Source organism: Ciconia boyciana, chromosome 1 (assembly GCF_034638445.1).
Source record: "Ciconia boyciana chromosome 1, ASM3463844v1, whole genome shotgun sequence".
In the NCBI taxonomy this organism is placed as follows: Eukaryota; Metazoa; Chordata; class Aves; order Ciconiiformes; family Ciconiidae; genus Ciconia; species Ciconia boyciana.
In genome coordinates this window covers 173,470,995-173,491,197 of record NC_132934.1, presented here as the reverse complement: position 1 = coordinate 173,491,197, position 20,203 = coordinate 173,470,995, and the positions used below count along the sequence as shown (strand labels likewise).

At 44.3% G+C, this 20,203-nt stretch overlaps 1 protein-coding gene across 1 annotated transcript; it reads left to right on the top strand.

The window, feature by feature from the left end:
• Nucleotides 1–6,668: 6,668 nt before the first annotated feature.
• CLN5 (CLN5 intracellular trafficking protein) lies at nt 6,669–15,787 on the top strand. Its single transcript, XM_072850040.1, has 4 exons — nt 6,669–6,966; nt 9,010–9,175; nt 10,327–10,552; nt 13,816–15,787. The coding sequence occupies exons 1-4, from the start codon at nt 6,848–6,850 to the stop codon at nt 14,325–14,327; spliced, it is 1,023 nt and encodes a 340-aa protein (XP_072706141.1). The 5' UTR covers nt 6,669–6,847; the 3' UTR covers nt 14,328–15,787.
• Nucleotides 15,788–20,203: the final 4,416 nt, after the last annotated feature.

The following is a 20,203-nucleotide window of genomic DNA, read 5'->3' as shown; positions in this document are numbered from 1 at the left end:
CCTCCCTCTTTCCTTCCTTCCTTCCTCCCTCCCTCCCCCTCCTGCGCCTGCGCCGCTGGGTTCCGGCTCGGCCTCCATTTTGCCGCTCCCCGCGGGGCCCGCGGCCTCAGCGGTCGGGCCCCCGGCAGGCTCGCAGGGCTTACGCTCCGGGGTCCCCCACAGCCGGCACCCCGGAAGTCTGGCACACCGTGCGCGATTCCTTGCAGGCAGTTTTTCACTAGGTGCTCTCCCTCCTGCCTATAAAGTGTGGGTGGGGATGAATTTTAAACGTTAGGGGGAAATCTGGGGGGAAAAAAAAAGGAGATGCTTCTTTAGCTTTAAAGGAAAGGGTCTGGGCTGTATTTTAGGTCTCACTTCTGTTCTGGCCTGCTTACTGCGGCGGAGCAGTAGCACAGAGAAGGTGCTGCTGGGTGACCCTTGCAGTGCTGTTACACACCTGCGTTCCTGCAGCTTGCCTGAAAGTTGCTCTGCTTCCAGTAGGACCTTGCAAAGGCTCAGCAGTGTGCGCGTGAGGTGAGGTTGTTTTTTTGTTTTACACGTAGGAATATAATGGTGTAATGAATATACTGCTTTGAAAGCCAAAAAAAGTGGAGTTTGGGTAGAGGCCAGCAGTGCTGCTGGGTCCTGATGCTGTTTGTTTCAGTGATACTTGGCAGACCCATGTACCCCTTTTAGCTCCCTTAACCTTGTATTGTGCTCTAGGGAGCGGCTCCATTTTACCAGGAAAACCAAAGAGTTTATTTGGAAAACAAAACCTCCTTCTTGCACCTACTCCCAGCTTAGTCATTAAGGCATCAGCCTAGGGAACCAAGGGGCAAAGAACCAAGGAACTTCTTCCTTAGGCCAAGGCAAAAGTCCATCCCTAGCCTCCTCCTTATGACTGAGCACAAAAATGCCACACTGGAGACCAGATTTACTTAATTTTAGCAAGGTCTCTTAGCTCTTCAGTCCTTCATTTTTCATCAGCTGCTTCTCTTACAATAGTAATAAATTTGGACTTAATAATGAAAACCTACGCTTTTACTGGACCAGAGGGGTAGATCTTGTAGAAATATGAGTGTCTTCCAAAAATTCGGAGTATGGGAGTTCTGCAGGGGACACAACAGTGCATAGGCTGGGAAGAGCAAAAACGGCATATGAAAGCAAAGTCTTTCTGTAGCAAAATGCATTTGGCTGTATACTGTGAGGTCAGGAGTCTGTGCAGGATGATGGATAGGGAGATTCTTGCACAGGAAAGGGCCAAGATAAGGAAACTTGCTGCACAGGGGCAGACTGCTGTCTGCTGGGCAATGCTTTGCTTCAAATAAATGCAGGGCTACAGCTCTATTTCCGCCACAGCCCACACTGCCTCTCAGGATTGAGCAGGACTGCAGTGCAGCTCCGGCTCGGAAAGCCCTCGATTGCCTGACCACCTAATCCACCACCATACTCTGGAAGATCCCTCTCAGCTCAAAAAACTTGTGGAGTTAGAGCTGTGTACAGCACCAAACCCTCACCTTACTCTCCAGGCTGACTAGGACCCCAGGGAAATTCCAGTGGAGCAATCTCAACCCAGAGAAATACAAAACGTGTTTGGTGAGAGTGGAGCGGCAGTTCAACATGCTTACTGGCATGGGACTCCCTGGGCTCAACTGCAGAAGAGCAGAAAGGTTGGTTAGGTTTGGGGATAGGGGAACTGAGAGTCTCCAGAGCTGGAATCGTCCTGGAGTCCTCCTCACGCCTGACAGCTAGGAAGAGGCTGCCGTCTGGATGAAGTTTAAGTTCAATGCACGTTTGGAGGTATGAGCAGATTCCCAAACTCTCCTGTGTGTTAGGGCCAGGGTTGACATTAGAGCTAGGGAACTGAGCGCCTTCAGAGCTGGAATTCCCTGCTCCTTTCTGTTCTGACTTACTGACTAGTCTTCCAGGATGGACCCTGGACCTGAATTGTCAGTAGCTTCAGCTTCAGTCTTCTTTCTGGCCCTGTCTCTTGGGTGGACCTCGGGCTCACATTATAGGTAGCCCTTTTTCCTGGATGAATCCTGGACTTGATAGGAATGTGATGTTCCCATCTCACTCAGGTCCCCCATGTCATGTCCCTGTGCCAGCTCCATAACTGCCCTGGCTCTGTGCCATGGTCTAGCTCCAACTTGCTCATGCCGTGTCCCTGCCCCAGCTCTGTGACCTTGTCATGGCCCTCTGTGTCTGTCTTAGGTTCATGTTTTCATCCCAGCTCATTACATGTCCCTGCCCTGACACTGCATCACCTGAAACAGCACATGATGACTCTTCTCTGGCCGGAGGCCACAACAGCAAATAGCAACAAAAGCACTTCACAAGCAGTACACCTCTGAAGCCAGATCTTTGTAAGGTGTGAGGACTCGCCTTGATGGGAGGAGAAGCTGCTGTCAGGGCCCTGAGTGCATTAATATCCCTTAATCACCTTGGCCAGCCTCAGCTGGGACTTCCACCCACACACCCTCTGGCCACTGACCCACGGGCTCCATGTAACTTAGGCCTGGACAGCCAGATGTGACCTGAGCTATGCTGTAGGTGTGCATGTCCAGTCCTGTCTCCTGTTGGCCTGACATACAGGCTGGTCTTCCTGCACAGGCTGTGAACCTCTGCTACAGGTAGCCTCATCTTCAGTGTTGCCTCCTGGGTGGACCTTGGACACATATTATAGGTAGTCCTGTCTCGTGGCTGGACCCTGGGCTTTAGTCTACCTCGCTGGGTCTGGGGCTGTTGGCGGTTACTACTACAGCCACTACTACATACGAGCCACTACTACATACCTGTTCTCATTCAGAAACTTCAGGACTGCACCATGGTCATTGAGGTCACCGCCCTTGCCTGCACCATGGTCACCTCTGCTCCTGGCTTGTCCTCCTCTGCAAAGCAGCCCTACTCCTGCTGCTCCCTGACACCCCTAGAGCTAGCATAAATGGCAAAAGTTGTTATCTGACTTAGATAAACATATATTTGAAGTGGAGAAGAGGATTCACTGCTCTACTATGTGGCAGCTTCAGAGTTAGGGTGCCAGGGCACAGCGAGGGCTGGCTGTTCCCCAAGGGGAGCCAAGCATGATAATAGGGCAAGTGGAGGCAGGCACCTCACCAGCCTGGCCCAGTCCCACCCCCCCAAGCAAGGTGAGCAGGGCAGCTCTGGTGATAGCAGTGAGGTTCTACCAAGAGTCCAACCACTAGGCAAGTCCATGGTGATGAGGCAGATCCAAGGTCAAGCTGAGGAGACAGATGCATGGGCCAGGGTCTGCATCAATGGGGTACAGGGCTGGGCCCAGGCACGGCTGCAGTGTAGCTCAGGTGAGAGGCAAGAGCCTCAGGTTAAAAGCAGCTCCCCAGGAAAGGAGCAGGGAGCCCCTGCTGAGCTGTCTCAGCAGAGCTGGTTGGGAGAGTCTAGGCAGGAGCAGTTTCTGGCTTTCTTCACAACAGTTCTTATCAGACCTTGAGCAACCAGCTACACAACCTGAAGGGGACAGCGTGCCCTGGGCCTTGATGTACTGTGCCCTTCAGTGTGTCAGTACTTGTTGAATTACATCTCCGTCCTGGACCCCAACTGTTTTCCTACTGCTCAGGATTTGAGAAAGATGTTTCCTCTAATGGAAATCCTGCTCTGAAGGGCCTTAGTTGCCTAACAACAGATTCTCAGATTAGCTTAAATTGGACTCGGATAGCTCTTTGTATTTCACAGACTGCATCCAGTTGACTTGTCAGTTCACTTATCCCTACCATGCAGCAGATCCCAGAGAGTCCCTCTCAGCTCAAGACTCGTGATGAACTTCATTGCATCCTTATCCCAGCCGTCATCCTATCTCTCAGGCTTCAGCAGAGCCCCTCTGGAGTTCCAGCTTGGAAATAAATCATTTCCCTCACCTGCCCCCTAAGCTGCCAGGCAAAGCAGGGGCTGCCCTGCAGTCCCAAATGCTCACTGAACTGCATGTCTGTCCTGAGCACAGCCATCATCCTAGCTCTCAGGGTTGAGGAGGACCTGGGGAACCCTGAGCCCTACCTTACACAGTCACAAAGCCCAGCCCTTCTCTGTTCCCATAGAAAAAGACATGGCTTTCTCCCACCCCAACTCATGGTTCCAGTTGCATCTCAGGCTACGTAGCAGAGTAGAGGTGCAGAGGAGTCCTATATCTGGCTCCTTTTCTCAAGATTTCTTTCATATCCCTCACAGGTGGGGAGGGTGGACCTCAGATTGATGAACTTCTGTCTTTCAGATTGGCTTCAATATGACTTCAGGGAATGTTTATATTTCTCAGTGTGCATCCAGCTGACTCAATAGCTAACATAAACCAGTGTGAGTATAAAAAAAACCTGTGAGCAGTTAAACTGCCAGCTGTGTAGTTTTGTCTACTGTTATCCATATATATAACTGTAACTTTCTTACTGAATGGCATATTGCCAGTATATAGGCTGGCAGATGTGCAGCTGAGGGTGTAAGCACCGTCCAGAGAAGCCCATTTTCATGAGACAGGAGCTGTTACTTCAGGTTCAACAGCCTCTTTTCTGTAACTATTAGTGTGATGACTCATGTAGATGTTCAAAACCAAACTATCTGTTCAAAGCCACAACTTTTGGCTGCAGCAGCAGGGTTTGTTTTCCCCTTTCTCTCTGTTCCTTCCATCCTGTTGCTCTCAAGGGCAGAGATGCAGAAGGTACTGTTTTATAATGGGAAACCACCGAGAGCCTTCTTCATTGTTTCAGGAAAATGTTTCGTTTTCACTAGTCAAAATAAAATACTCTGGGAAATGAGAAAAATTTAGGAATCCTGTCAACTCCAGAAGTTGATCTTTGTAGCCAGTCTCAATCTTTCCTCTAATCCTGCTAGTGGACAAAGATGCAGATCAGCTGTGTGGGTTTAGAAAGGGCACTTTGACATGTTTCTCGATAATAAACGAGACAGCTGCTGACTCAGAAATTGCTGACATGTCAGCTTTTTAGCTCAAGTATATTTATTCACAAATTTATTAGTCATTTATTTTCTATGTTAAAATATGGTTCATGACATAATTTAGGTTGTATGAGAAGAAAAAACAGTACTGTGCTGCAAAAGTTTCCTATGGGATGCAATGAAGTGAGATACAAAAATGCTACTAAAATGAAAAAAAAAAAAAAATCAATAGCTTTGCCATCTTAGTCATTTGACTCGACACCTTCAGCAACCACAGCAGTGCCTGAAAGGAGACTTAATAGTCCAAACTGCAAACATATTCTGAGCCAGGACTAAGAACCAGTTCATACTGTATTTCTAGTTTGGCTAACGAGCAGATATGGCACCTTCCTTATGTCATTTCACTTCCCTGCATCCTGGTTTCATAGGAGGGATAAATTATGCTTCCCTTATTTCATAAAGCACTTCCAGAGTTACGCGTCAAAATCTCTAAAACTAGGAATTACGGCTATATTCCACAGAAACACATACCTTTTTGATCAGATGAAAGAGCTGGCATCTTGTCCTGCACTCAAGCTAGGAAACATATATGAGAAATAGCACACTTCATTTTATAAAGAACAAAACCAGAGCTTTATTTTAAAGCAGACACAAATAACATGCATGAGATTAAAATGAAATATGGAAATACAGGTATGTATAGATCATGTATACATGCATGAAATTAATGTATAGTGCTGAATGGCATGGATTTTAAAGATAAGCAGTATAGAATCAGGCAGCAATGATGTGAGATACAGAAATGTTGCTGAAATTAAAGATGTTAATAGCTGTGCCATCTTACGGTTTTTTGAACACCTTTAGTACCTCCAGCATTACCGAAACTGATATTCAGCAGCCTATCCTGCATTTTTATGTAGGATGCAGGGTTTTCCACCTCCAATTTTGTTTGAATATGGCCTAGCATAGTGCTGACCAGAGAACTGATTGTTCTTTAGGGGCTCATATGCAATGAGCAGGGATATTTCTCTGGCTCCTGATAGTCTAAAGTCCACAGCACAGTTATTATTTACCCAGTGAATAGTACACACCAGCGCTTTCACTGCTGATGCCAACTACCAGACTTAGCCTCCCGGACCCTGACACCAGCATAGCCGGTTTTGAACTCTACAGAGCTGGAAAAAGCTGTGTTTACTGCAGGGATGCTGCTGGCAAACCTGTCCTCAATGTTTCTCTTTGCCAGAGTTCATTTAAAAATAGTTCTTGCTATTGTTGTAAAAACAAGAGAATAAACTGCTATCTAATCCCCGTAATGTAAGTTATTACAACCTGAATAAGTGTTCTGAAATGGGTGACGGGTATACAAACATCGCTTGAAGCCCTGAAAGGCTTCAGACAAGACTTCTGGGCAGCCAGAAGAGGCTGGGACCTATGCGGTTTATCACAGCAAAAGCCTTTCTGCCATTTGGTGAGGCCTCACCTCATCGTGCCGGCTCCAGACCGAGAGGTCATTGCTCTCGGTGGATTCTGGTTGTAAGGATGGGCATTTGGTATGTGTTTTAAATCGGCTCCAAAGCAATGCTTGAAACAGCATACCAGGCTGTTAAAAAGTACGTCGGCTAAATTACAAGAACGCATAGTTGTCTGGGGCCCCAGAAAACTGAAATCGTAGTTCAGTCGAGTGACGTTTTTAAGGGATGGTTCAGCACATGGTTGGGTTTCCTCCAGAGGAGGACAAAAACCTGCGTTCGGTCAGCCCCCTGCATGTACCACCGCGCCCTCCTCCCTGCCTCACGCCCGCCAGCCCAGCACCTCCGCCGCCCCTCCCGGGCCCTGTGGGCGGGCGCGGGGGCGGCCTCCTGCCCGCCCAGCCGCCCTCAGCCCCGCCGCTTCCCCTGCCCGCCCGTCCGCAGCATCGGGCCCGCCTCGCAGCCCCGCAGGCCGCGCCGCCATGGGCGCCGCCCGCCCCGACCGGCTGCTGCTGCTGCTGCTGACGGCGGCGGCGGTGTGGGGGCTATGTTTCTCGGGGACGCTCCGCTCCCCGCAGCGGCGGTGGCCGGTGCCTTACAGGTGAGTGAGGCGGGGAGCGGGCCCGGCGGCCGGAGCCGGGAGAGACACGTCCCCGCGGCTCCCGGCACCGCCGCCCGGTCGGCCGGCCCGGCTGCCTGCGCCTAGCCGCCCGCCGCTGCCTCCTCCTCTTCCTCCTCCAAGGCCTGTCAGCTTTCCGTTTGTTTTGTTGGTTTATTTCATTTTTAGACTAAAAAGGCCGTGAATAGTTTTCCCTTTTTAATCACGAGGGTATTTGTCATTTATACGATATTTGGTGTATTTAGCTCACAAGTATAAGGGAACGGGTGTCCTGTCCCTGGCCTAGAGCAGCGCTCGCTCTGTCAGCAGTGGGATTGCTGCCCCCGGGAATGGCTGCCCTTGCTTTAAAGATCCTCCTTTAATTCCTGTTTTAGCCAAAAGTTGTGATGAGGAAGTCAGGCTACGATTTATTTTATTTTTTAAATTTAACTTTACTTCATACTTCTGTTCCTGATAAATGAAATGGTATAAAATTCCGTTTGCTGCTCTGGAGCTGTCTTAGCTCCAGAAGAAGGCCTGAACCTCTTGGGGAAAGCAAAGGAGTGCATGGTATCGTGTTTTACCAAAGCGAGTCGCTACAGCTTTGGCTATGCTGAGGAAATGAGCCTCTTCAGAAGGGCTACGCTTGCATGTGTATCTTGTGTGGGCTTGCTGTTTGTAAAGGAAGGCATTATAGTTTAACTGCTATCATCTAATGCACACCTAAAGTTTTGAAAGCTGGTGCGTAATTCCTAGCAGTTAAATTTGTATCAGGTGATGCCTGAAGGAGCCGATCTTGCAGTCACGAGTCGTTTGGGTTTTCCAGCAAGTTCAGTAGTTGCAAGACTGGGTCTCGGGATGGTCAAAATTGGAGTACAAGCCTGTCAGTGTGAGACACTCAGAAATGTGGTATTTTAATGCTTCTTAACATGCTTGTTACCTTCTTGTCACATGCAAGGTGCAGCAGTGGGAGGGGAAATTGAAAATTTAAGGTGTGCAATTTAGAAACAGGACTTGCGTGGCTGGCATAAGTATTTGTTTTCTAACTGTGTGTTCTTTTTCCAGCCGTACTCTTTTCTTTTTTTTTTTTTCTCTTCCCTGTACCCCCCCGTCCCCCCTCCACCGACAAAATAAAGGCAGACATGCTGAAGTACCCAGCAAGCCTGGAGAAGAACTCCACAGGGAAAATCTACGGTGTATCAGTAGGGCTACTGGCCTTACTATGGCTCAGGAAGTCCTGTGTCCTTGAGTCATCTCATGGCTGGGGTATTTGTGCCATTCGGTAACCCTGGGCAACTGAGTGTGTTAGACTCTCAGGCTGTGCTCTGGGCAAGATGTGTACGCCAATCTGTCTTGGTAACAGGAATACAGGAACCTTGTTTTAAGTGAAATACAGTGAGTGAATTTGAAAGAAGTTGGGAAAGGAAGACTTGTCAGAAAGGTTTTTTGCTGTTTGTATATCATACGTAACTGGATTTGGTCTTCAGTTTTTGAGGTTTAATAGAATGATGAATAGAAACAGTGATCGTAGGTTCTTAGGCCTCTTTATCTAAATTAGCATAGAGGAATAGAATATTTCTTTCTGATATTGGCAATATTCTAGAGTAAAAATATCTCCATGTGGGGAGCTATTACTATAGAATAGTTTTCCAGAGCAAACTGGTCAATCCCTGTGTAGACAAACTGTTAGGAGAATGTTTTTGAGGCAGATTTGAAACCATCCTCTACCCAGCATCTATGTGTCTCTGATTTTGTGAGTGTAAGTCACCCTTAGTGATCTGCATCATGTCCACTCCTTAGCTATCAGCACTGTTTACAACATGACTTGCATTTGCAAGTCTTAAGTCCTGTTTCTGCAGATGTGCACCTCAGCAGCCTTATGAACTTGTGTACTCCAAGTGCTGCAGCATCTGGATCACAGAATCTGTCTTTGGGGGTGGCTGCACACTTGACCTCTCCCACTCAGGCCCTTAGGAAGCCATGAGACAGTTACTCCAGCCACGAACCTGTGCTTATCATTCTGTGTGCTGCTCTTTCTCAACACAGGCGCTTTGATTACCGTCCAAAAACTGATCCTTACTGCCAAGCTCGTTACACCTTCTGTCCCACTGGCTCTGCCATTCCAGTTATGGAAGAAGAGGATGTCATTGAAGTGTATCGATTACAGGCTCCAGTATGGGAATTCAAATATGGGGACCTACTAGGACATTTGGTAAGGTGATGTTTTTGTTTAACAAAGTTATAGCAGCAAATTCAGCTGAATTCAGCAGCAGGTGTCAAGAATGGGAGCTGTAAGGTTGGGCTATGCTTGTATGGAAAAGGATTGGAGCACACAAGCTAGGCTATCTATAGGAAAGGTACCCAAAGAGCAGTAAGTTTCGAACAAAAGTTACATAATTCAGCTCAGCTAAAGAAAAGAGCATGACCAGCACTGTTGGTGGGTTTGAATGTGTTCCCCCACAGAGCTGCATATTGGGAGTATTTTGTATACACACACCATTACATTTGGGATGTCTTTTTTTCTGCGCTAGCACTGCATCAAGAAAATACATTCATTTGTCCTCTTATGTCAGATGAAATGCTTGCTTAGTGTATTAACTTTTCTGTTGTTAAAAAGTTACATATTTGCATGAACATGGGTATCTGTTAGGAGTGGACAGCTAGCTGGTCAGAATGGTTGGTTGCTTTTACAGTTCTTTCTTGGGTGTTATGATAAGTATTGAATTAAATTCTCAATTCATGGAGTCATGCAAATGTGAAAGAATCTCAACTTTAGAGATATTTATAGCTATAGCGGTAGCATAATTAAGCTTCAAAGCATGATCCCTAATGAATAAAGAAATACTAGTGGACATGAAATAGCAACATCAAAACCAAGCATGCAGAGTCAAAAATTGAAATAGCTTCAAATATCATTATCTTAGATGTTAAACTAAGGTTGAATTTATGTGTTTACTATACAGCTTTTAAAATAAATATTTATCTCATTCCTTTTGTGGCTTTCATTAGTAAGATCTGGTTTTGGTAACTCAGTTCTGCTCTTTATTTCTTTGATACCCCTGTGAGGTTAAGGATTCAAAAGTAAGCTTGAGTTTTGATAATGAGCTCCCACTGAGTATCTGCCTCCAAATAACAGAATTTACAATGGATGGATAGACAAGCAGTGAGACAGTGTGACTCTGTGATAAAAGTATGTGAGTGATGCATCAATGCTACTGAATCCAAGATGTTATAGGAACCCCTTTTCCTCTTCTCACCCTGTTACACAACAGGTCCCAAGCGTCTTATCTTCTGTACAGGTCAAGCTGAAGTTGGTTTTATGTTAAAATTTTGGGTTTGGGGGCTTTTTTTTTGCTTTTCCAGAAAATTATGCATGATGCTGTGGGTTTCAAGAGCTCTCTAACAGGCAAAAACTACACAATGGAGTGGTATGAGCTCTTCCAGCTTGGCAACTGCACATTTCCACATCTCCGGCCTGGCATGGACGCACCATTCTGGTGTAACCAGGGAGCTGCCTGCTTTTATGAAGGAATAGATGATGCACACTGGAAGGAAAATGGAACTTTAGTTCTCGTGACCACAGTATCAGGTAGATTTCAGCTGCTTTGGATTGTGCTAATATCATAAAACAGAGTCAGCCTTGTCTTCATGTAAAGCAGTATCTTTTAATTTATGTTTTGTAGGTTATTCACAATGTTAGTCACTGATGCTAATTTCAAACTGAAATACTATCATCTCTGCACTTTCTTTAATACAGAAAGCGGTATGAGGCTGCTGCCTTTTGAACAACGCACACTGAAGAGTTGTTAAATGAGAGTCATTTGGTGTTGCTCTGCAAAAACACTTGAGTCTCTTGAGTGTAAAAATAGCAAAACAGCTTATACAGAACCATTATAGACTCTTTTCACATGACTTCACCAAAACAAAGCCTTCTGTTGTGAAGTGGCAGATGACTGCTGAGATAGAAAAACTGGTGAGAATGTGTACATTACTGAGTAAACAAATTAGGCATATTTAGAAATAGTCTCAAAAATATAAAAAATATTAATCTCTATTTCCATCTCTCCCATTATGTGTCATAAAAACTGTGCAGATGTCCCCAGTAATAGGTCTCCGTCATATGTCATAGAACAAAACCAGGATTTACACCTCTAAATACGTGGATGATCACCAGAATAGCTTCCTGGAATATACTGAACACTGAAATCCTAAAATAAAAAGGTCATTTAAATAAATCTGGTTGATTACTGTAGTAATACAGTGAATGACTTACTTACAAATAAAGTCCCCTGAGGACTTGGAGAGTTGCATTTTGTGTGACCAAAACCACTTACTCTCCGAAGTTAGCATAGTGTACAAGGCACAGTGGAGAGTCAGATTATAGCTAGTGTGATGTGGTGCTTTATGTTTGCCCACTTCCACCTTTAGCAGCTTTGCAGGACTTGGTCTCTAGATAATCTATCCAGTGCTGCTAAGAAATTCTAGGCTGTTCTTTAAGTAATGAAATAAGCGGAGCTGCTTTCCGGTGAGCTTGTAGCTTGTGACTGAAGTCTTTGATACCTGATATGGTTGGATTCTTTTGTATGAATACCAAGTTAAAAATTTTCATACAGTTGTGGAACTTGTAATGCTTCCTGCCTGTGTGGATTATTTGATGCCTAAGAAAGGTGGGGTTACGCTGGTGCCTTGTGGAGGCATTGTTACGGTCCTCCTTGTCTCTCTTGCTTCCTGTTTCCATGAAACTCTTAGGAAGGTAGCATCTCTGAGAGTTTTGAATTGTCTGAATTTGACCAGGAACCTGAAAGTTACTGTGGAAGAGGTTGAATGGATGCAAGCACAGATGGACAGCATCATGAGCTGAACTTGCTTCCTTCAGAGAGCAGGCAAAAAGCATCCCATCTCGTGGGAGAGGGCTTTACCGTATGAAACAGGTGGAGCCTCTTTGCCCTTGTGAGATCCTATGGAGCTGTTTGTCAGCCGTGTCAGAAACCACATCAAAGCAATCTCATTTTCTTTTAAAGCCCATCGTCCAGGTTAATGTTACTTACGGTTGTGTTTCTTTTGTGGAAATAGGTAGGAATATCCAAAGTCTGTTTGGTTGGTTGGTTTTTTGTTTGTTTTACTGCCTAGGCATCTTCCACAGATTGTCATGGAGCCATCCATTAACCTGTAATATTTTTGTTTAATTTAAGACGTTAAGGCCAGAACTTCATATTAAGTCCATCTTTGTCTTGTTAGGAGAGACAAATACTTTTCAATAACATGCCTTGCAGAATACACACTAGGAAGCTAATCTGGTAGGAATTAGAGAAGATAAAGGGGAGCTTCAAGCCCATCTACAGTGTATAGTAAGTACAGTTCTTGATACAGATTTAATGACTTGCTGTTTTATTAAACCAAGTCATGGGCAATTAAAAAAGAAAGTATCCAACACTACTTCTACCAAACAGAACGATTGTTAAAGTTTACTGTGAAGCCCAAAAGCTCTTAAGTGTGGAGTGAAGAACAGTTATAATGGGGTAGCCTGGGAGGTTAATGTGCAGAGCTTTAGTTACTGTGAGGTAGTAGCTTGCACACGTGCCTTACCTTAAGGTAAGCGTGAGATGTGTTTACTCTCTGATGAAGAGTAGACCCAGCAATCTGACCTTTGCAGCTTGTTTTGGAGGGAGTTGTGTGGCATTGGTCTTGATGAATGCAACATTGCAGTGAATTCAGACTTAATGCGAGAGGCTGGTTGTTGCGTGCAGGGCAGTGTTAGTGACACAGTTCTGTATGATGTCTGCTACCCTGAACTGCGAGGTACCTGCTGCCAGTCTCTTGGCTTGCAACAGTCTTGCCTATCTTTCAGCAGCTACCAAGCACAGTTTACTGTACTCACAACAGTGACACTTGCAGCTAAACAGAGATCATGGCTTAGAACGCCGTCACGATTGCAAGCTGTTGTCTGACTGCGTCTTCTGACATATTGCACAAGAAGAATCTGCAAAATTTGGCCGTGCTATGAATGTGAGGTGCTAAATGGATCTGAGTCATAGATGGTTGTACCCTGTGCTGTGACTGAGGAAAGAGGGCGAGAAGGGCTAGGCTGAGGTGCAGTGCTAGGACTACGGGGAAAAAAAAAACAAAAGAAAGAAGATTAGCCATGTGCTTCAGCTCTGTTTTGGGGAGGCAGATGCATCACATATAAGGAGCTACCAGAGAGATGAGCTGAGTTAGAGATGTCTTCCTCGTTCCAGTTGTGAAATCACCAAAACACTCCAAACATGTATTCTAACTAAAAAAATAATCCACAAGGTCTTTAAGTTTACTGCTCTTCGCATTGCACTCATATCATTTGGCTTAGTTCAACTTGGCTGGCTGAGGAGCTGCTAAAACAGCAGGGTGTCTCAGTCTAAGGTTACACAGGCTTCTTTTGTGGAGAGACATGAAAAATTCTGCCCTGAATTGCTGAATTCAGTTAAAATTTGAGGAAGTGCAGAAACGCCTGTTGCACTGGTGAGCACTTTGTCAGCATCTCTTGTAGATTGTACTACCTGCCCTGTTTGTCTACATGGACAGAACAAGATGAGAGGTGTCACAGTTCTCTGACGTTTGGATGTTCTGGCATAGCAGCAGGAAATGGGGCTGAAAAAGGAATTACAGTTTCAATAACTTATATGTAAATATAGTTTTTTCAGTGGAGTATCACTTGTCCCTCCAGCTAAAGCCTTGTATCTTTGTATGGCTAGGTAGCGTTATAGGTAGGTAAACTTTTGCAGGGAAGGGAGGTGAACCCTGAGATAGATGGAAAATATTTTGAGTCATGTATTTGTTACCCTGTCTCTGTAATTATTTTTTTTTAATCTTTCACAGGAACCATGTTTAATGAAATGGCAAAATGGGTAAAATATGACAATGAGACTGGCATTTACTACGAGACCTGGACAGTTCAAGCAAGTCCCAACAAACAGTCAATAGTATGGTTTGACTCCTACGAATGCTCTAAATTTATACTGAGAACATACCAGAAGCTAGCTGACTTAGGAGCTGTATTTAAGAAGATACAAACAAACTATACCAGCATAATTTTATTCAGTGGAGAACCTATTTATCTGGGAAATGAAACATCTATTTTTGGACCTCTAGGAAACAAGACATTGGCAGCAGCTATAAGAAACTTCTACTATCCATTCAAACCTCATCGGACAGTCGGAGAGTTTTTTGTGGATCTTTTAAAAATAATCGATCGTGTCATCTTGAATCGTCAATTTTACCTCTTCTACAACTTGGAATACTGGTTTTTGCCTATGAAGTTCCCTTATCTCAAAATAATTTATGAAGAGGTCCCTTTACCTATTGGAAGCAAAACATCCTTTGGTGTATAATTGCTTACTGAAGAACTGAACTTGCCCTTATGCCAGAATATCCTTAAGGATTTTGGAACGCTACCATGATGGTATTAAAGTGGTGTATGTTTCACTGCTGACTGTAAAAGTTGTGTTGGGAAGGCTTTGCTAGACCACATGAAAGACTATGCCTTTTTTTCTTATTACCTGCACAGTACATTTCATGGAGGCTTCAGCATCTCTGACTTGGCCAGCTTCTGCGTAAGCATGGACACCTGCTGCCTGAAGGCAGGCTGATGTGGCGCCTCTTGGCTGAACTCTGCAGTGCCAGAGGGTGAAGGGGAGGCAGCCCGCCTGCTCTGGTCTCAGGTCCCTCCACACACATGGCCATGTGGTGACAAATAGCACCTGGCCACCAAAAGAGATGGAACACAAGCATTACAAAGACCTCCTGGTCTGACCAACTCGGCTAATCCATGTGTTGGAGCTAACAAACCTGACTGCCTAGACATGTCCAATTCCCTCAATATGTGCCTTAGATTGGTGTTTCTGTGTGTCTTTGGTTTGTGCAGCTGGGACCGATGACCTGTTCTATGGTTCGTGAAGCAGGTGTTCAGCGGGGTGGGAAGGGGCAGTGAATCTGTTAGAAGATGGCATGGGTGATATCTTGTCACCACTTTGCTTCCTTCACCTGCACTGTAAACACAATACAGATGGCTCTTCCTAAGATTTGTGTGCGAGTTTTCTAACACAGATAGAAGGCAAACAGCCTGTTTTGATGTCAACTTTGATGCATAACTGCAGTGTTCTAGCAGTCTCCTGTCTTAAAGTCTACTTGAGGCTTCAATTAGGTCAGTTTCATAGAAGTCACATTTATATTCCTTTTACATTTCTTTAAAAAGCATGGAATCCTTCACATGAAAGAAGCAATGACAGTCACAGTTAAGTCACAGTCAAAGTCACAGTTAAAAATCAGCGCTTGTCATAAATTTGCCTGTAGAAAGCATTGGCAGCCTCTACTGGCAGTGGTACTTGCAGTAATGGTGCTGTGCCAGCTGCGCTGTCCTTGAGTCCTGTTCCTGGCTATGCCTAGAGCAGCTTGGCAACTAGTTCTCTTTAAACGCAACTGACCAAAGCCAAGGGAGCACCAGCTTTCTGGAGACCAGTGAGGTGCCTGTACACAAAAAATACACCTGCAGCAGCATAATCATCTCCAAGTGTACTCTGCTCACTTTGTTTTTTTAAACCAATTGCAGAATGAGTAGCACTCCTGCAGAGGTTATTACTGCATCATGGCTAAGCATTTACTTAGCAACACAGGAACCCAACTCTGCCATTTCATTTGACATGAGCCAAGTTAATAGCCTGCTGCAGCCAAAGGCGGGGGCTACACAGTGCGAGTACCCAGTGATTTGATTCAAATCGTAAGAATGATAGAAAATTAACCTTGTATTAAAAAGTCACTAAAATTAATTACTTGAATTGCATTATCATGGAATGGGATGAGCATGAGAGCTAGTGTGAGAGGAATGAAGTGATGAGAGCACCTCTGTTCTGCAGGGGAAAGCTGCTAATTAGTTCCACTGTTATGTGAAACTTCATCTTCTACCTCAACTTGAAAGTATAAAGCACTCTTTCCAGCTGAAGTCACAAGCCTTTGCTTTAACCAGCTGAGCTTCAGCTTCTTTAGATTACCACCAAGAAGGTAATCCAAGATTAAAGGGGTGCAGCAAGCCTGTCTACAGAACGTACCTTTTTGTTGATGCATGTTTTTATGACTTTGAAACCCTCAACATTGTCAAACCCACTTTTATCTTCTAGGAAAAAACCTCAACCTCAAAACCAGTGTCCAAAGCTCTGAAGGGGAAATAGGCTCATGGAATCAAGCCAGTAGAAGCCCCAAAAGCTTCTTCTCTAGCATTTGCTAAAAAGCTTGTAGCATTGATGTAGCTAGAGAGACCTTTCAGAGCCTGAAGCACATGCCATGGTGGGGTAGGTCATGCTCCTGCATAGTAGAAGTCTCTGCTCAGCCTGACAATGCTGTTTGTTCACTGTACAGTACTTCTTTGTCTTCATATGGGACCTAGGGAGCCTACGCACCAAAGTAATTATTTTCTCCTAATAGTTGGAGTTATTTTGTGATGCATAGAAGAGCCGTACAGAACTGGAAATGCCAAATCCTGAAATACACAGGTAATGGTAGCCAAATCCCACATGTCAAAGCTGCCTTGTGCAGCTCCTGACAATCAAGAAGATGGGTGTTTGAGGACTAGTAATATCTAGAGAGATTGTACAACAACTTGACATAGCTGACTGGTTACAGAGGTAAAACCTTCATGATTATTGAAGAACTTGATCAAAAATAGTGGATGTCTATAGGAAAGAAGTAATCGCTTTTCATGTCTGGTCAAATGTAACTTAATGGTTCTATCAGTACAAGTTTAGAATATCCTGGGCTTTTTGTACCTAAATAACAGCCCTTCTCACTTTTCCTATTTCATCTGTACAATCAGCTTAATTTAGCATGTTTTACTCTAACCCTAACACTCTGGATGGTACAGGGAGTTGCTTCATGGACAAACGGTTACATCCTAGCATGTATTAGTTGCAAGTTAGAGGACAGTAAATTTCTGGCAACAAAAAAAAGATTAAGACAACTGGACAGTTATTTGTCAAGGACACTGCATCCCTTCCAGGCAGAAGCAGAAAGAAGCAGCTATTTGAAACAGAATCTGTGAGTGTATTCAGCAGTAGGTCACACTGACAATCATTTGACGATTCCTTTATGCAGCCATGTGTGTATGCAAGTCTGTTTTACACTTCAGAAGAAAGAGGAACTTTGTCCTTGGTTTAAAGGTACTGATAATCAATGTAGGAGTTGCCCTTTTTTTAAACACGAGTTCCTTCTGAGGCTGGTATTTATTCCTTCTGGGCACTTCCTTTACTTCTCTCAATTTGGGAGTTTTTGTTCAGAACCTTAAAAGCCAACTGTTCAGACTAAATGCACAGCCAGGTAGAAATAAACTCCACCAGCACAAACTGCAATTCTGGAAGAGGTGCAGTTGTTGAAGTTGACTAATGATTGCACTGAAAAGAGTTTCACGAGCAGTTAGACTGAAGTTAGCAACTGCAGTGCTCTCTTGCAGGCAGAATCCAGAATCCTTGAGTTAGGCCTAAACCATACTGACGTGATGTGTAGCTACTTCTGTGAAGTTTAGACAAGCCCAGAATAGATCCCTAAAGATGACACTTTTGTCACTTAAAAAGCAAATGTTTGTGACATCCAACAGCTTCTGTACACCTGATGATCTGTTGTTGTTTGTGCCTGAAAACCACCTATTTAGCTCATGCATTTGAGGTAGACACCTTCCTGCTGGAAGTCACACAGGGAAACAGGAATAATAGGATCACACCTAACATTTCACTCACAACCAGCTGGTATTAGCGGTTGCCTGATGGTAGGAACCAGGGACTGTCCTAACTGCCAGGCTCAGGGATAAGCTCCTACTTTCTCTTTTACCTGTCTCCAGTGAACCTGTCATTGAGTCATTACTCATGCTTTGAATACAGGAGTTACCAGTCACTTGAGACTGTGCTTGGTTCTGCCCCCTGCTTTGACGCATGTTGCAGTTAAGGGTAAAAATACGCAATCATTCTGTAATACAAACATTTCCAAGCCTGCGCAGTGGTCTTGTGCAAAGCTGCTTAATTTTCATACCACTGAGCTGCTCAGGGCTGTCACCCACACTTCACTCCAGGAGGGTTCTTAAGCAAGGCAGTTCCTGGCTTGTCATACATCAAGGTCAAATATAGCGCATGGCTCCTGTTCCCCAAAGGACCATGCAATGAAAATAGCTTGTACAAATGCTTTCTGCCTTCCCCCTCACAAACCCACTCACAGATGTTCTGGATTAGGAGAGCTGCTGCCTTCAGTACTATAACTGGGGATGGTGTCAGTGATGATGAGGTGGTTCTGGTTTTGAAGTCACCACAACTAGGGAATAATTTGAAAAGCAGAGCAGGCTTCTGGTCTTCCACTTACAATGGAGTCTAAATCATAAGCCTAAGGTGTAAATCCCCACCCCCCATCAGCTGCTGATTGCAAATTAGCAATATGAGGTAGTGAAAATAGACCTTACCAGCCATCCAGAGAACAATGTATTTTCAATCTAGGAAAACCAGCTAGAATTAAAAGAATCATCTCCTATGGCATGTCATGCTTAAAGCACAGGTGGAAGACAGGACAGAAAGCACACCACAATCTCTGTTTCAAAGCACGTGAACCACAACAGCCAGCAGTGGATGTGGTCCTACAAGAAAAACCTAACAAAAAGGATGAACAGATGGGCGTACAGAACATCTGAGGTTAATTGTGGTTTCAGTTTTGATACCATTAAACTTCAATCATATCTCCAAGGAGCTTGTTTCTACAGCACCCGTATTTTGGGAAAATTAATTTACAGTTTGTAGTCTGAACTACAGACACTGAAGTTCAGAGTCTGTTTAAGATTTCACAAGTTTCCTCATTAAATCAATGCTCTAGTTTTATATACAGCAGCAGCACTTATTTTTACAATTTCATGTGTGACTAATTAGACCAGCCAGAGATGAAGAGATCTCTCTGAAGTAGTGTAACAAAGTTTTAGTCAGGCCTACTCCAAATATAGAGGCCCAGTTGAACCCTGCTTTAAATTCACAGGAAATTAATTTGGCACACATCAAACTTTTAACAACAATTGGAACAGATATAGCTAATTTATACCTATGTAGTTAGATCAGTTTGCATAATTTTAGTCAGAAACTTTCACTAATAATGCCTAAAAAACCCACTTAAACGCACAAGTTTGTAGTTTTAGGTAAATCACAGGAAACTACGAAGTTAACATAAGCAGCTGCTCTTAAATTACTCACCTTTTCACTTTTGATGCATCTCATGGTAGGCTAGCATAACTGGCCAGGATTACCCCAGCTGTTTGTCATCAACAGCTTTCACAAGTAATTTTATCTCCAAAAACTGAAGTGATATAGCATTTGTGTTCAGAGGTAAGATTTGCCACTACGCACATTAACTACTCCTACCCAAAACTGGACAACCAAGCCAACACTGGATTATCTTCTTCTGAAAACAACAAGAAAGGTGAACTCAGGGGAAAATGGTATTATACAGCTATAAGACACCAGTGTTCACATTTCTAGTGAAATTCATGACAGTCTATGGTACTCTTGTTACTACTCGTGTGGTGGATTTTTTTATTTTTAATTATTCATTTTTTCCAACATGTGTAGAAAGCAAAATAAGAATTGCACAAGATTTGCTAAAGAGGAGCATTGTAGCTTTTCCTGAAGCTACTTAGAATACAGGCTTGCCTGGGATGTTTGTTTTATAGCTGGATTATTTGAAATACAGATGCTGTAATTGGTTTGATGTATAAAAACTGCCGACCTTCGGTGGAAGAGAGAGACAACTGCTTTCAAGTGGTTTTCTTATTCTTGAACATTTTGACAACCGTTACGATACTGTGTTGCACCTACGAAGGACTTTTTGAAGTCTATGCAACAAGACAGACCTCCTCAGAAGAGGGCAGCCAGTTACCTTGCTGGGAAAAGCAGTTCCACTGCAACTGAGCATAAAGCCTTCAACTGCTAACGTGTTCCCCGCCTCAGGATCTGACAGAGTTCTCGCTGTGCGAAGCAGAACACTGGGTTTCAAAGACATGAATTCCAGAAGTGAGGGAGCTCTGGTATTTAGGTTGTGTCTTGACTTTCAGTCATTCCCACTACCACAGCAGTAAGCAACAGACCAACTTACCTTGCCAATGCCAGGACACCAGTCGTCGAGGTCCGAAGAGGTTCTAGCTGCATCACTAATGAGATTACTTCACACATTAATTTAGTGAAAACACGTCCTCTTCCCC